General features: G+C 43.3%; 2 protein-coding genes across 3 annotated transcripts; one reads left to right on the forward strand and one right to left on the reverse strand.

Annotated features, from left to right (window-relative positions):
• Nucleotides 1–9,587, forward strand: epx (eosinophil peroxidase). The gene is made up of 16 exons (XM_088006232.1): nucleotides 1–228; nucleotides 289–379; nucleotides 452–627; nucleotides 770–902; nucleotides 1,598–1,727; nucleotides 1,819–2,025; nucleotides 3,385–3,751; nucleotides 3,827–3,987; nucleotides 5,518–5,776; nucleotides 5,857–6,027; nucleotides 6,676–6,913; nucleotides 6,985–7,196; nucleotides 7,264–7,428; nucleotides 8,464–8,547; nucleotides 8,623–8,719; nucleotides 9,449–9,587. The coding sequence occupies exons 1-16, from the start codon at nucleotides 126–128 to the stop codon at nucleotides 9,504–9,506; spliced, it is 2,652 nt and encodes an 883-aa protein (XP_087862358.1). The 5' UTR covers nucleotides 1–125; the 3' UTR covers nucleotides 9,507–9,587.
• Nucleotides 9,588–11,168: 1,581 nt separating this feature from the next.
• rab3il1 (RAB3A interacting protein (rabin3)-like 1) lies at nucleotides 11,169–17,222 on the reverse strand. Of its 2 annotated transcripts, XM_015012149.2 has the most exons (10): nucleotides 17,184–17,222; nucleotides 16,957–17,052; nucleotides 16,638–16,715; nucleotides 16,292–16,528; nucleotides 13,857–13,985; nucleotides 13,659–13,771; nucleotides 13,422–13,445; nucleotides 12,372–12,471; nucleotides 12,211–12,277; nucleotides 11,169–12,123 (listed from the first exon to the last, which is right to left on the reverse strand). In XM_015012149.2, the coding sequence occupies exons 3-10, from the start codon at nucleotides 16,701–16,703 to the stop codon at nucleotides 12,038–12,040; spliced, it is 822 nt and encodes a 273-aa protein (XP_014867635.2). In that variant the 5' UTR covers nucleotides 16,704–16,715; nucleotides 16,957–17,052; nucleotides 17,184–17,222; the 3' UTR covers nucleotides 11,169–12,037. The 2 variants fall into 2 exon arrangements, with proteins under 2 accessions (XP_014867635.2, XP_014867636.2); XM_015012150.2 differs by lacking the exon at nucleotides 13,422–13,445.
• Nucleotides 17,223–17,306: the final 84 nt, after the last annotated feature.

Below are 17,306 nucleotides of genomic sequence, written 5' to 3' on the forward strand. Positions count from 1 at the left end.
GCTGTGATCACAACTCATTTTCCAAGCATTGTTGAGATTTGACGACTTACAGAACGCCCATAGTGAGTTTCTCTCTTTACTGCTTTTTATCCAACAGCCTCATGCAGTTTGCTTGAATCAGCCACATGTCTCAATTTCAGATGTCAGCATCTCTAATGGGACTTGCTCTTGTCCTGGTCGCCTTTCCGGAGCACACTGTGATGAGCACAGCATTTGGCAACAGCTCAGGTAGGAGTTTTAGTTGATTATTTCTAGAAAGAGCCACGCTGACTGTACCTTTGTTCTCAGAAACTGCATATTTGGGTTCACCGTACGTCCGTCGGGCTCTTCAGAGAGCCATTGAGCTGACTGATGCTGCTTATGTCCACACGTCTGAGAGGTAAGACCTCTTGATTATGGGTTAAGATAAATCTGAAAGAGTCTCATTGGGGGAAAAAAATCACATTTTCAGGGTGAAGAAGTCTTTTTCTGAAGGTGCCCTGAAACCCAGTGACCTGCTGGCCCAGTTCAAACAGATTGAAGCCAGAACCCAGACTCACATTCGAGCTGCTGAGCTGCTGGACAACACGGTGGAGCTGATCCGAGAGATGGTCTACACCAACACCATGATGCAGCCCAAGCCGTATGGTACCAAACACATTTCTGAACCTGCAGCTCAGTAAATGCATCTACTGTTTAAACAGTTGCACATTTTATTGAAACTCAAATCTAAATGGAGGTTCAGGGAAATTTTGGCTTTTATAAAATGCTTTTTGCATTTATTTCTTAGAGCTTTTGAGTGAAGGAGACGTGGAGAATCTGCTGCAGATGACGGGCTGCTCCGCTGAGCTGCACAGCCTCAGCTGTCAGACAGACTGCATGTCTGAGCGCTACAGGTCCATCACAGGCGAATGCAACAACAGGTGAGAGTGAAGCCACCGATACGCAAAACCATCCATAATCATTAAACCTTTTATTTACGTTTTAACATGTTAAAACCACAGACTTCGAGATAGTTTAGTTGGATTTTATGTGATAACATTTACACAGAGTAGCGCATGACTGAAGTGGAAGAAAAAAATATGCATTCTTTTCAAAATGTTTTACAGATAAAGCATTTAGCACATTTAAAGATTTAGATTTATTATTATTATTATTTCTCTTTGCAAAGCAGCTCAATCTAAGCCCAACACATTAATATCTAAAAGTGATTTATTGCAGCTCAGGCTGTTTATTAGCGCAGATGCGCCTCTGCCCCAGACTCTAACGGGTTTTATTGCAGTATTGCCCTGTATTTAGCTTCATCCATGTTTCCATTGACCAGCTTCCCTGTCAGTGCTGAAGAAAAAACATCTCCACAGCATGATACTGTCACCACTTTGTAGATCAAATGTTTTGAGTGAGATTCTCCCACCTGAGCTGTGGCTCTGCAGCTTTTCCAGCCTTCTTGGTTGCATCTGAATTGTCCTTTTGCTCAGTTTCAGTAAGTGGTTTGTCTTGGCATATTTGCAGTTGTGCCATCCTCTTTCTATTTCCGGATGATGAATTTAGCAGTACTTTTACGCTGGTCTGTTATATAAAATCCAAATAAATTATGTCTGTTGTGTTTCCCGTTCAGACAACATCCGAGATGGGGCGCTGCAAACATCCCATATTCCCGCTGGCTGGCTCCAGAATATGAGGATGTGTGGGGGACGCCCAGAGGCTGGGACCCTGAACACACCTACCATAATGCCAGCCTGCCTCCTGTAAGGGCCCCGCTGCAGCTCACACTCCCCCCCCCACCCCCATCTGTTTGCCTCCAACTCCATCAATCTCCATCTTTTTTTTATCATCCAGGTGAGGCTCGTGTCGCAGGAAGTGCTGTTTACTCACAATGATAAAATCTCTGTGGACTCCACTCTGTCCCACCTGCTGGTGGACTGGGGTCAGTGGATAGACCACGACCTGGTGCTGACCCCTCAGAGCCCCAGCACGTCCGTCTTCAAGACGGGCGCCGACTGCGCCCGCAGCTGCAGCCGGGACTCGCCCTGCTTCCCCATTCAGGTGCGCTTCACTCCCTGCTCTCGTTTGTTTCACAGATTCTAATATGATGCGTTATGTGAAGTTTTAGAGTACGATCACTAAACGTTTTGAAATAATGCCTGCTCTGCTTTTGTGCAACAAGGAACTATTTATCGCTCGGTGTGAAGTAACTCCTGAGAGAACTGGCTTAGGAAAAGGAAACCTATTCCTCTTTTTAAGCTGTAAAGTTCTCCATAAATCATTGGACTCTTTTGCTGTACAATCATTTATAGATGCCTTAAACAAGGACATTATTTTACACCTGGTTTTAAGTTCTAGCCGAGGCGTCTGCACAAACTAAGGAGCTGTTTTTGCACTCAGTCCAACTAAATGAAACTCCCTCAACGTTGCATAATCTTTTGTGAAAAAAGAAGTTAAAACATTTTAATGAATGTCTGCTGTAGGAAATCAGTGATCATCTTTAACGAACCACCATTTTTACAAAAATGTTTTCAAAAAGAGGATTGATAGACTTTCTTCATGGAATTCTGATGTTTGTGGAAAAAGATTTAAATAGGAAAAGTACATAGTTTCCCATGTAATCATAAAAAGTATTACTGAGACTTGTGCTGTTGTGGAAATTTAATGCTGGATTTATTACATGGATTTATTACATACGAAAAACAAAAAGAAAACTGCTAAAATCTGCATTTGTTATATTTTTTTTTTAATTTGTTTGTTCTGCACTTTTTATTTAGCAAAAATTATTATGAGCCAATGTGGAAGATCCAAAGAGCCAACACAAAAGTAGAGCATTACTCCTAAGTCGAAGTTATGCTCCACTTAGGAGTAATGCTTTCAGCCTCCTTTACTCTGATACCCCTAAACAAAATCCAGTGCCACCAGAAGTCACCGGAAGATTACACAACGTGTTGTTGTGTAATCCTGTTGTTGTGCAAACACCTCAGAGGTTTGTTGCAGACCAAGAAGCAAAACGGATTGGTCAGGAGAGTGCAGCTCTGTCCACGACTGTGAAAACAAAACTTTGACAGAACATGAGTTTGTTTGCAAAGAAGAATAGGAGTAAAATCCAGTATCTAGGTGTGTCTGTCAAAATCCCAATGAAATATATAAAAGTTTTTCTGTGGTAAAATGTAAAAAAATACTGCATACTTTGGCAAGGCTGTTTATTTCACATGAGGCAAACACAATTTTTTGTGCATATCAAGTAAACTCATCTAATACTAAGAACAGTTAAAGAGTAAATGGACTTATCACTTTTACAGTTTTCTGCAGTTTCTACTGTTCTACAGTTAGATGGCTGTTATATTGATCATGGTTAGAAGTGAATTAACATGGAGCAGATTCCTCTGCAGCATTAAAAGTTAGAATTTCCCTCAGATCCCGCTATCCGATCCTCGCAGCGGCATCCAGAGCTGTATGCCTTTCTTCCGTTCCGCTCCCAGCTGTGATGACGGAGTCCTGCCTCCTCGCCAGCGGGAGCAGCTCAACGCCATCACCTCCTTCGTAGACGCCAGCATGGTGTACGGCAGCTCCCCCGGCTTGGCCTCGGCTCTCAGGAACCACTCATCTCCTCTGGGCTCCATGGCCCTCAACTCCCGGCACTGGGACGAGGAGCTGCCGTACATGCCATTCATGCCCCGGGTGCAGGCTCACCTGGACCCCTGCGGACCCCGTAACTTCTCTGCCGTGGGGGAGTCGAGCAGATCGGCACTCAGGGAGAACACCACTTCATGCTTTCACGCCGGTGAGCAAGAGAATGTTGTGACTTATTCTGCAGACTTGGATGCAGGTAAAACTTTTAAATATATATATTTTCCAGGGGATTCAAGAGTCAATGAACATCTGGGACTGATTGTGCTGCACACACTCTTTCTGAGAGAGCACAACCGGCTGGTGAAGGAGCTGCACCAGCTCAACCCTCACTGGAGTCCGGAGACCCTCTATCAGGAGGCCAGGAAGATCATCGGAGCCATCCACCAGGTGTCTGCTGCAGGTCCACCAGGTGTCTGCTGCAGGTCCACCAGGTGTCTGCTGCAGGTCCACCAGGTGTCTGCTGCAGGTCCACCAGGTGTCTGCGGCAGGTCCACCAGGTGTCTGCTGCAGGTCCACCAGGTGTCTGCGGCAGGTCCACCAGGTGTCTGCGGCAGGTCCACCAGGTGTCTGCGGCAGGTCCACCAGGTGTCTGCTGCAGGTCCACCAGGTGTCTGCGGCAGGTCCACCAGGTGTCTGCGGCAGGTCCACCAGGTGTCTGCGGCAGGTCCACCAGGTGTCTGCTGCAGGTCCACCAGGTGTCTGCGGCAGGTCCACCAGGTGTCTGCGGCAGGTCCACCAGGTGTCTGCGGCAGGTCCACCAGGTGTCTGCGGCAGGTCCACCTGGTGTCTGCTGCAGGTCCACCAGGTGTCTGCTGCAGGTCCACCAGGTGTCTGCTGCAGGTCCACCAGGTGTCTGCGGCAGGTCCACCAGGTGTCTGCGGCAGGTCCACCTGGTGTCTGCTGCAGGTCCACCAGGTGTCTGCGGCAGGTCCACCAGGTGTCTGCGGCAGGTCCACCAGGTGTCTGCGGCAGGTCCACCAGGTGTCTGCGGCAGGTCCACCTGGTGTCTGCGGCAGGTCCACCAGGTGTCTGCGGCAGGTCCACCAGGTGTCTGCGGCAGGTCCACCAGGTGTCTGCGGCAGGTCCACCAGGTGTCTGCGGCAGGTCCACCAGGCGTCTGCGGCAGGTCCACCAGGCGTCTGCGGCAGGTCCACCAGGCGTCTGCGGCAGGTCCACCTGGCGTCTGCGGCAGGTCCACCTGGCGTCTGCGGCAGGTCCACCTGGCGTCTGCGGCAGGTCCACCTGGCGTCTGCGGCAGGTCCACCTGGCGTCTGCGGCAGGTCCACCTGGCGTCTGCGGCAGGTCCACCTGGCGTCTGCGGCAGGTCCACCTGGCGTCTGCGGCAGGTCCACCTGGCGTCTGCGGCAGGTCCACCAGGCGTCTGCGGCAGGTCCACCTGGCGTCTGCGGCAGGTCCACCAGGCGTCTGCGGCAGGTCCACCTGGTGTCTGCGGCAGGTCCACCTGGACTGGGCGTCTGCACACTTCACATCTAAACATTCAGTTCAGCTACACAGAACTCAGAGTCATAAATGTTACACAGCCATAAAAACTGTTAGGATCATATCATATCTTTAATCCAGACACATAACAAGGTGTCTGGATAATAAAAATATATTTAAAAAATAAGATAAAAACAATAAACAAGGCAATATTGTTCACTGAGTCGCAAATAAATGATGCCAATCATATTTAAAAGATCAATTTCAAAATGTCAAATTACAAAGTCACATTTTTTTAAGTTATGTTTAATATATAATTTATACAGCATTTTCTTTAACAACTGAAGGCAACATAGTTACTGTATTGTGCTGTAAATTGGTGCCAAGTGCCTGGAAAAATACACAATGCTCTTCTTTTAAACCTGGTTCATCCACATCCGAATCGCTCCAAGCCGGTTTCCCATTTCCTTTTCCCAGATCCTAACCTGGGAGCACTACCTGCCTCGGGTGCTTGGTGAGAGCGCCACATCCCAGCTGATGCCCCCCTACCAGAGCTACGATCCAGACGTTGACCCAAGCATCGCCAACACGTTTGCTACGGCGGCGTTCCGTTTTGCTCACGTCACCGTTCAGCCAGTAGTGACGCGTCTGGGTCCAGGTTACACCTTTAACCCCAAGTATCCCCCTCTGCCTCTGCATCACTCTCTGTTCGCTTCGTGGAGGGTCGTACAGGAAGGTAACCAAGGTCCTTTCTGAAACCATGTTAGTTAAGTTTTAGTGTTTGTATTTCATTCTCTCCTGTGGTTATTGTTTTAGGTGGCATCGACCCAGTGCTGCGAGGCATGCTGCTGTCTCCCGCCAAGCTGCAGACTGCAGGTCAGATGATGGTGGAGGAGCTCACAGAAAGGCTGTTTCAGGCACAGGGGGGGATGCCTCTGGACCTCGGGGCCCTGAACCTGCAGAGGGGCCGGGACCACGGCCTGCCCGGTAACCACCTCACCTCACAGACACAGAGCGTGGCTTCTTTATCGCATTACTTTGAGACCAAAATCAAGCAAACAAAAGTTTAGTCAACATTTAAACTGCTAAGTAAGGAGGGAAACTATTTCCCCACTTGGAAATATGCACAATATTATTGGCATGTATCGGCCGATGTAAGCTGTAAAATTTAATATCGGACGTTGGCCATTCTGTCAAAATAACTCATTGATATAAAAGGCGTTGTTTTCATATGACAAACCAGTAAAAATGATGCCTGCAGCACAACTTCAAATTTACACTTTTTAAGCATTGTCGTTGTCTTAGAAGGAGCAAATGTCATGAATAAATTTGAGATCAAGCAATGCAAGTTGAAAGTGTTACATCATTTTCATCCTTCTTTTTAGCATTTGCATTTGGTAGCAGGCTAAATTGACAAAGATAATGTAGTATTTTAATTCCACAGTAGATAAAACCATATGTTTCCAATAAGTAGGTATAGGGAAACAAATATCGGTATTGTAGTTTATCGGTCAAATGGGTTTTAGTATATCAGCAAATTGGATATTGACCAAAAATCCAAAATCCTGCATAGGTATTCACAAGTCTCTGTTTTGAAATGTATTCTTCTCATCTTATGCTCTTCTCATCCATCAGGGTACGGCGCATGGCGCCAGTTCTGTAACCTCTCTGTTCCCAACACGATGTCAGATCTGGCCGAAATTTTGGGGAACTTCACTTTGGCTCGTAAATTCGAGCTTTTATACGGAACCCCGCATAACATCGACGTGTGGGTCGGGGCCATATCTGAGCCGGCTCTGCCCGGAGGACGAGTGGGACCGCTCCTGTCCTGCCTCCTGACCAGACAGTTCAGAGCACTGAGAGACGGCGACAGGTCTGAGTCAAAAGAGCCTTAGAGTGATTATACAGAGAAGTGGAGAGTTTGATCTGTTTTTCTCCGTCCAGGTTCTGGTGGGAGAGAAATGGAGTTTTCACCAGAACCCAGAGGAGACACCTGCACAACGTCTCACTGTCCCGCATCATTTGCGACAACAGCCACATCAGCCGCGTCCCTGTGGACCCGTTTTCACGCACCGAGAGCCCTGAAGACATGCTGGCCTGTTCCCACCCGCTCATCCCCCATCTCGACCTCGGCCCCTGGAAAGAGCCTGACACGGGTGAGGAAGTGGGGAAAAAAAAAGAAAATCTGTATTTGTATGTTTATAAAACTCTTGTCTCCTCCAGATCCCATTTGCGGCCCGATACCCAGGATTCACTCTGGCTACTCTCTGCTCTGCAACTCCACGATCCTTTATCAGTGTCGGGTTGGATTCAGGCTGCTGGGCTCTCCATCCATCAGCTGTGACGCAGAGAGCCAGAAGTGGAGCTCCCCGCCTCCAACGTGTCGAGGTAGAAGAAACATTTCTGCAGATGGTTCACATAACCCAACAAGAATGTTTGTGAGGCCGCTTTAACAAAGCTGATACTTTCCTCAAAACCCTGCTGTGTCTAATTCTGTCGTTAGATTACACCCGCAGATGGAGGATTGAAGTACGACAGGCAGCATGTGCCAGTTTTATTTTTAAGAGGCAGAATTTTATGTACCGTATTTTCCGCACTATAAGGCGGACCTAAAAACCTTCAATTTCCTCAAAAGCCAACAGTGCGCCTTATAATCCGGTGCGCCTTATATATGGACCAATATTGAGCCATAACAGATCTAGCAACTACGGTAAGTAGCCGCTAACTTCATTTTCTCCCTTAGAAGAAGAAGCGCGCTATGCATGCTGGGATAATTGTCAGAACGATGGTTTATTAATAAAGTTTGACTAACCTATCTACCTACAACCGTCTATAATCAGGTCATCTGCAGGTCATTTAGCACGTTCTAAACCAACATGCTGTGCGCGAACAGAGAAGGGTGACCATCCTCTGGCCACGCCCCGGCCCAGTCGCAGCAGGCTCTCCTCACCGACCGGAGTCAGACTGTTTTGTTGACATTCACTCTAGTGCAGCTCCATCTAGTGGATGCATAACGTAACTCCAGCCTCTACTGTAGCGTCTATTCTATGCACCTTATAATCCGGTGCGCCTTACAGTGTGGAAAATACGGTATACAAAGTCCATTTTTGAAATAGTTACATGGACTAAAATATAAAATAATAACAGTGTTAAAGAGCAAAAAAAAAAGAATATAATTGATTCTTTTACAGAGAAAAGGTAACAATAATCTCATAACTCAGTGCATAAGTTCTTTTTAGTAGATTTTTTTTTGCTTTATTCAGTTCTTTAAATACCAAAATAACAACTGTACTACATATATAACTTCATTTAGATCTGAATGTATTGAAAAAAGGAATTTTGATTACTATTTTATGTCTAACTGTCTCTGTATAATTTTGGTTTGATACAACGTATTATATATGTTCAAATCTTTCCTTGTAGATATTAATGAGTGTGAGGATCTGATTTCTTCTTGTCCACAACATCTGGAATGCTTTAACACAGCAGGCTCCTTCGTTTGCTCAGGTCAGTTCAGAACAATGAAAACGTGGACGTATTAGGAACGTGTGTCGGTTCTAATCCCAAACCGCTGTGACGCAGAGCGCTCCCCGCTGTCTGCGGTCTCCATCGTGGCTGCAGTGATGGTGGTGATGGTTGGCGCAGCCGGCCTGCTGCTGCTCCTGTTCTGCTATCGAAGGTGAGCTAGCAAATGTTGGAAAAGATCTCATGTAGTTTTTCTCGCAAAGGTTTTCACTTTTTTTTCTTTTTTTTTTTTTTACAACAAATTACTAGATCAACACAAGATAGTGAACACATGTGAAGTGGGTGGAAAAAAAAGGATGCATGGTTTTCATTTGAAAGGGGAGGAGTGTATTGAGCTTTACTCTGTTACGCTTGCAGGAATTATAGCAAAATCAACTTCCCTCAGAAATCACCTAATAAAAAACACAATCTACCCTTTTAGCTACATCTCTACATCAACCTGGACACACTTTATTCCTGTTGCGGTACATATTGTGCTGAGGGAAACCATGTTAGAGTCAAATAGAGATGGATGGCGCTGTCAAAAAGGAATCCTGGAAGAAAAACCTGCTAACTTGAAATGTCAAAGTTTAGACTTAAATCCAGATGAGAATTATTTTTCAGAGACGCTCTCCATCAAGTTTTGCCGAACATTTTTTAATTTGCAAAACAGAAGAGAGAAAAATGACTCTCTGAATGTGCAAAGCAGGCAAAACGCCCCCAAACACTTCCAGCTGTAAATGAAGTAAAATGAAGCCTCATATATAAAATGATGAAACCCATTTATTATTTTCCTTCCACTTCACAAGTGCTACTTTGGTCTGTGGCATCAAAGCGTAATAAAATACAGTTTAAAATGTTGTGTACACTTTTGATTTAATGTCAATTAACTTGTTTCTTGCAGATATTTTCCAAAGTCTGAAGAGTTGATCTCTGCTGAATGTAGCCAGGAGAAAAGTTGACCTCTTTTAATTTGTTTTGATATTAATCTGACTACTCTGATGGGAAATTTTTGTCCCGTTTATAAATAATGTTTTCACAAAGTGTCTGAACAAGTTGTTGTTTAATTGTAAGCCCCTCCCCACATGTGATGTCACGTTTTGTCCCCACGTTACGACGGCGTCCATTCATAAAACCCCGGGCCAAACTATTCGTACTCGTCTCCGGCGGTTTGTGTAAACAAGTCACGAAAACAGAAGCCGTTTTAATCCGGAAACTGGAAACCTTACAGGAGTGATTGCTCCAAAAACAGATTTCCTAGTCTTAGTGTGACTGAGCCTGCTTATCGCTTACAAACCTGTTGGGCAACCGTGGGGCCAGAGTGTTTTCCTGTCAGGCTGACCGGAGAGAAGAGGCAGCCTGACACCTCACGGCACCACAAACATGTCCGCCATATTGTCCACGCTTGACTATGGAGCTAACCAATTCACCACTTTGTATGTCATTTTTGCATTATTTATTAAACCGACAGAATTTTGGACAAAGGAATACTTATAATCAAACTGTCAGAGACAGTTACTAGTTACATTTACTGGAGTTACGTTTTTGTAAAACTTCACATGAAGTATTGCTTTTGGGAACAGCTTAACTTCTTATTCTTGAGTAATAATACAAAGTGTTGCTTAAAATTTATTTTGAAATCATTTGCATCAATTTTTTTGCACATAACTTTATATCTTTGACATTTTGAATCAGATGTTACTCAGTACTTGAGCAGCGTTTTTACTAAATACTTCCTTACTGTTCAGTAATATTCTTGGACGGCGACATTTTACTTAAGGACAATTTTTGGCTACTCTACCCTCCTTTTCAAGCTGTTGAGGTGAAACTACACCTTAATGTTTCTATGACGCGATATTTAAACACTCCTTGTAGGTGGAGTAAGGAAGGTGGGGTCAAGATTAAGTCGCTGTGCTTAAAAGAGGTGAACTAGCAATTACTTATTGAGATTCTATGTTACACTATGAATCAAGTGTGATCCAGAACAGACATTTTTCCTTTTTATGCTCACAGTACATACGTAGTTATTTTTAGTGAGAAAACATTTGAAATCAAATTTGAAAGTTTATGGTTTTGACAAATTTTCTGGCCAAAATTTTCTTCAGACTTTTCTAAAGATTTCCAGAGCTTGAGGCAAATCATTTGCACTTACCTCAAAATATAAAATACTACAGGGCTCCTGTGAATTTATGGTAAATGTTTCTACAGCTTTAGCATCTAATGGAAATATCTATATAAGAAGGAAACAAGGAGGGACACAAGAAATAAGTGGAGGTAGAAAATAAGAAGCAGAACCAGGACAAAAAAATTTAAAAGGATAGAAAGGTGCAGGGAAGAAGGACGGACGGCCGGTCGAAAGGAAAGAAAGAGGAGGGTGGAGAGGCAGGTAAGACATAAAGACACAAAAGAATAAAGAGCACAAAAAAGAAGGTAGGGAACAAGGATCCAACAAAAAGCAGAAGGAAAAGACGTGGAATAAAGTTACATTAACAATTCATATTTTCCCAGTGTATCGCTTAGTTTGCTTATACCTCTGGCCTGCTCTGACAGGCAGCTCTTACAAATGAACCTGAAAGGAAACTAGTGACCCGCTCCGAGAGAAACAACTCTGTCATTAACACACATTTAAGCAACAGTGCTTTATGTTTATTACTCATCATTACATTGACTTTAACAAAAAAAAATTATAATAATTTGGCTAAGAAGCAAATATTGCACAATAAATCCTTCATGTTTTGTTCAAAACAAAAGTGGGCTACTATAACAAATTTACACTCAGAGGTAAATCATGATCTAATATGGCTATGTAATTTATGGCTTGTTTATAGTACTGTTCATTGAAGAGTGCAAATGTACATTTGAAGCATTTTAATTAACTGCAATAAAGCTCTTATCTTCTGTACAATGTAAAAGCTGTGCCTGCTGAGAGTGAAGGTGTGATTAATGAGAACACGTCCGATTAAATGAAGGAATCACATGGAGCTGCAAGAAGCTGAAGGTGACTAGTTTATGATGTTATCATGCAGAGCAGGAAGTGCATGCACACACCAGAGACTGCGAAGACGTAGGAAGACGTGTCGAGTTGTATGTCACCTGAATGCAGGCAGGAGTTGAGCTTTGCATTTCTGTGAGAAACAAATGTCGCTGAGTTTTTCAAGTAAGAGACAAACTCCGTGGAGTGGTTCTGGTCTGTTGGGTCACTCTGTAACAATACATCTGTTGAGCTCCAATAAGAAGTTCTGCAGGACATTTCTTTAGAAGATAATATCCTTCTCATTTCCTAATGGAGCCCATAAGTGGCGACAATAGGGGGCATACCGCCGCTATAACCCCATAATCATTTTCAGGTCGTAATCCAGCAGGTGGTTTGATTTTCTCATCACATTCCCAAAACGTAGCACATTTCCTGCTTCCCTTCACTAACGATGTACAATCTGGTCACAAACCGAAATCAGACTTCTCTAATCAGGACTCAGTCTGGCTGGGAAGTCATTTAGCCCTGGTCCGTCAGGTAGAAACCCAGCTTAGCGACGGTCATCTCTCTGCGAAGTCGCATCACCTCCCAGAATATCTGCTCCGCTGAAAGGTGACGGAAAAATACGCCATCAGTCGAGATCAAAGTTAGCAAAACAAAGCTCCAAAACGGATGCGTATGTGTTAACTTACCATTTTGTCTCACTAAGCCCTGCAGGATGTACCGGATATACGTGAAAAAATTACACACAGCAGTGATCTGGAAAGATAACAAGTATTTAAACTCTGCAGCTCTCCACAGCACCAATGCAACGATTTCTAATTGAGTTTTGAGAATAACTCTCAGCAGTTACCCGAGCTCGGCTTGATGGAGAGATGTAATAGTAGCTCCCCTTGTCTCCCAGCTTGATGCGATGCTGGCAGACTCGTGACAAGCCGCTCAAAGCGCATTTTCTACAAGCAGACAAATCAGCTAAGACATTTCGACAGTGTCGACAGTCAGTATTTAATAGAGCGTCAAAGCTCTGCACTTTTTGACCATTTTGTCACTTTGAAACCACAAATTGAAGAATTGTTGGGATTTTACGAGACGGCCAAAACAAAGTGGAGCATAATTGTGAGGTGGTAGAAAATAAAAAGACAGTTTTCACAATTTCTGGGGTGATTTATACACCTGCGTGGCAAACATTAGATGAAACTTCTTATGCCGTTTCAACAGTGTTTCTCTACTCGCCACTGTTCCACAAAGGCCAGGTTTGTGGTGCATACCGCTGATGTCCTGTTAAATTCACACATGTACTTACTCTGCAGAGTTTCCATGGTCATCTTGGCCTGAATAAGGTGTTTAAAGCTCGGGATATTGTTTTACAACCTAAATCTGCTATAAAAATGGCCACATATTGATGGTCTACTGTTTGTTCAATAATGTTCTTGAACAAACCTCTTATTTCTTAACTGAACAGCTGTATTTAATATAATATAATTCAATTGTATTTAAGGGTATCAGCATAAAAAGGACTGAACACAAATCCAAGCCATGCTTTTCAGATTTAGGAAAAAAGGAACCAAAAGATGTATCCTTTGTCTTCACTTTTGCTTTGTGCCAGTGTGTCGCATACAATCCCAATAAAATACAATCAAGTTTGATTGTGAAATGACAAAATGTGAACAAGTTAAAACAGTACAAGTACTTCGTCTGAACAGAGATGAGTTATTTTAAAAGACATTCACGAAAAGATAAACACTAACACAGAGTTAGTCACAGAAAGATAAGGAAATGGTCGTAGACTGCAAAGGCATGCAGAGTTTAAAGATTGGATTTTTAACACTTAAATCTGGACGAGGAGACAAAAACACAAGTTAGTGCAAATTATAAAGTTTGACTGATTCCTGAGAGGACTTACGTCTCTACTGAAGCCCTAAATCCACTGGAAAAGACAAAGATTATAGATGAGACAGTGACTATTAGTGTGCCCAAGGATTCAACCGCTCACCGATAACAGAGTGCAAAACTTACAGCTACAGGGTCAGAAATCATCAGTGAATGAGACCAAACCAAAAACAGTGATAATGATTTAACCACCAGGTAGTGAAACAGAGGACAGGACAGAACGGCAATCGCTACAAACAAGCAAACTCACTTAGGACCTCCACACTCTAAAGCCGATGCTTTCACCACCGGTAAAGCCGACATGGCCACAGGTTCGATGGTCAGGGAGTTGTTTTCCACTGCTCTCTGGACCAGCTGGGACAGCTGTGGAAAACAGCCAGTCAAATATCCACATATTCATGAGAGGAGCAACGTTTGGCTTCTGTAAGGGAGGCAGCGAGGCTCTGACCTCTGATCTTGTGAAGGAGAGACACGGCCCGATGTCTTCGCGGTAAACTCGGCTCAGGAAGGCGGAGGATCGGTCCAGGCTCGGATGTTCCCTCCACAACAAAAACTCTGCAAACAGAACCGAGTCCATCTGCAGAGAGGAACCAAACAATCGCAAACACAGTCAGTGAACCGACTACCTGAGTCATGAAGCGACAATGTACATTAGCTCCTTTAATTGGCAAGTTAGAATGAGATAGAAAAGGTTTACATGAAAAAAAATAAATCATTTTATGTTTAAAAGAATATATTTGTGTGGCAAGATAAAAAAACACTATTTTGTGCTAATGCATAATTGTGAATTTATTACAAATTTTCCACACAAAAACTTTGGGTTTAAGTCAGTGCTAACTCCCACCTGTAGGTGGCAGTATGTATGACGTGATGTTAACTTTTAGTTATTTCAGGTCTCTAAAAAATAAAAAATGTTTGCGTCCAATCTGTTTTCTCATTTTTTCATCTCTTTTCTTTCCCTATATTTTGAAGGGGCTTAGAGAGGGGAAAAAATATAGCAAAAATTCCTTGCAAATATTTCTAGAGTAGCATCACAAAATCTGTGATTTTGATAGCAAAAAAAATAAATAAATAAAAAAAGATCACAAAAATAATGGCAAAGTCTTGGAAGGACTCAAGGTTCTGGTAGTCCTCAGTTACATAACAGTAACAGCTTAAAGGATCCAATTATGTTTGAATTGAACAATTTAATAACACTTTATAAATTGTTTATTAAATACTTAATTTAAACATTTAATTAAAACACTTACTTGTTCTATTGTGTATTTAATTAATGATGTATTTACTTACTTTAGTCCCTTTTGACCATCCATAATATATTAATCCAGAATGAAATGCCCTTGTAGACCTCTGTATGTTTGTAAGGAAAGTTATTTATGGAACAGAATTGACGTTGTTTCAAAAACTAAAAATCGAATAAAGATTCTGCATTAAATTAAGAATCTGGCTTTGCATTTATTTCAGGAGGATGTTCTCTGCACCATAAGCTCCTGAAAGTGTGAAGCAGTGTGGAGGAATTGTTTTTTTATGTCAGTCCAGAAGCGTGTCTCCTCTTTAATCATGAGATCCTTCACTGGAATCACATGACCTTCATCTCTGCTCAGCAGCACTCAGCCTCAGTAGCTACTTTTCCAAATTGCTTTCCACACGACTAACATTACATCTGTTCCTTTTACCCAATATCTGCGTCTCGTTTTTAATCGTTGATGTCACAGATCTCTATGATGCTCGTATTAAGCTTTCGTTGACAAAAAAAACAAAAAACAGGTGATACTGCTATGGTAACGTAACTGTAGGATGTTCAGCCAGCCATTATTAAAAGGTTCTGAGGACAATTTTTAGATTTAATAGCAAAATATGTTTCCCATGTGTTCTCTTTGTGATACTTAAGGCTTAAACTTTTAATGATGCATTTAAAAACCTGGAACTAGAAAAATTACACTCGCAAACACATGACACACTGCAGCAGCGGTGTCAAACTCATTTTCGGTTTGGGCCAAATCAGGATCATGAATGCTCTTAAAGGGCCGGTTGTGCCAGAATGTGTTGATAAAACCTATTCACAAACTGTTAAAATATCAATGAATTCTTAAAGTTAAGTAATATTACTGAACATCCTTTCAGTCCATCCAGGATTTTGTGATACTTTTTTGTGATTTTTTTGCAATAAAAATCAAAGTGTTTCTGGTACTAATTTGGAAATATTTGCACTTATTTATGAGAGTAAATGTGACTTTTTATTACTCGTATAGATCTTGGACTATAATCTGACATCAATTAAAGTGGAGGCAGCTGTTTAGTACAAGTAAGAACATTTTTGACAATTTTTGAATAAAATCTGCAGTAAACTCCCAATTACGTATGTGCGAGGATTTGCTTATTTTGTGTGAATTTCCACTATAGTTCTCAAAATACCAGAGGGACCGATTGATATAATTAGACATTAAACAGATAAAAACTGCATTGATTTGATTGAAAACATAATTTTTTAAATCTAAACATAAAGCGCTGTGGCGGACCGGGCCTTGAGTTTAACACATGTGCACTACAGTACAGCGAATGAATGTCTTACGAGCAGGTTACCTGTTTGCTATCAGTTCCTATGCCCTCTCCCTGGTCCTGGCCAGCATTTACACTGATTGGCTGGCCTGGCAGCAGACAGAGAATCAGAGAGAGGAGAGCAGGAACAGCAGGCTGAGAAAGGAAGAAAAAACCAGCGGCAGAGAGGAAGAACAGGTCAGGGAGAGGTTAGTGGCTGCGGAAGGAAGACTAGAAGAGAACTCAGCTCTACGCGACAGAGTTGACTGAAAAGGAGATGAAGCTAGAGGAAAAGAGGAATGCGCAAGTTCTGGGGAAAAAATAAAACAAGTTTCTCCCACTTACCTCTCGCTCCTCTGTGGCCACAGACTGAATGGAAACAGTAGAAGGTTCCGGTTTTCCAGAAGAGGTCTGGAAGGCTGTGCCGACGCTGCTGGTGCGGATGTGGCCCGCACCGCGCCTGTGGGAACCCCTGGAGCCCGACGACTGCAGCTGGGGATGCAGCTGCCGGTTCGGTGAGGAAGGGGTGGACGTCAACACCAGAGTTTTGAGCGCAGTCACCTCCGCTTGCAAAACGTCAATCTGGGAAACAAAATCCAGACATAAATGTTGACTAACTGTGTGAAATGGGAGAGTAAAGTGGACAAAAGGCCTCATTTATGACGTGGGAATAAACAATAACTTGGCACACCTTTCCTTGAGCCTCCTTCAGCTGTTTCTCTGCCCCTGCTTGTTTCACGTTAGCTTCACGCACCATCTTATGGGCTTCCTGTCGAAATAAAGTCAGCACATGAATAAAATAAGTCAATGCGTTTCTATATTTTTCCAGCATTTAAATTTTTTTTTGCTGATGACCCTTTTTTTTTCTCCTGAGAAATACTGAGGAAATAAATGTATGCAGATTGAAACGCCAGCGTCTGCACTCATTCCATAACTGAAACAACGCGTCTCCCAGTCAGCAGCTAGCAGAGTTAAAGTCCAGTCAGCAGAAAGCGGCGAACGCTGCTGACCTCAAACAGACTGGCAGTCAGCTCCTCCAGCTCCTGCTCCAGCTGATTCCTGACTTGCGACAGACGTTCGCACTCCTTGTCTTTTAGTTTCAGTTCCTGAGATGCGAAGAGGCAAACGACAGAAACACATTTTACTGCGAAGAACATCTGCATGGTCAGCTTTTCCTTCCCACCCATTTTGGACTATATTTGGTATGCCCACGTGTGCAAACACTAGGTTACGATACCCTCTTTGCTGCGTCCAGCTGTTCCCGGAGGATCTCTGACCCCTTCTCTCTGATTTCTTTTTCTTTAATCTCCAGTGAGGAGCTGCGGAGCCGGCAGAGATCGCCGTGCGGCCTGCCTGAGAC

Source organism: Poecilia mexicana, unplaced genomic scaffold, assembly GCF_051168715.1.
Source record: "Poecilia mexicana isolate PSO_F unplaced genomic scaffold, ASM5116871v1 scaffold_6, whole genome shotgun sequence".
Classification (NCBI taxonomy): domain Eukaryota; kingdom Metazoa; phylum Chordata; class Actinopteri; order Cyprinodontiformes; family Poeciliidae; genus Poecilia; species Poecilia mexicana.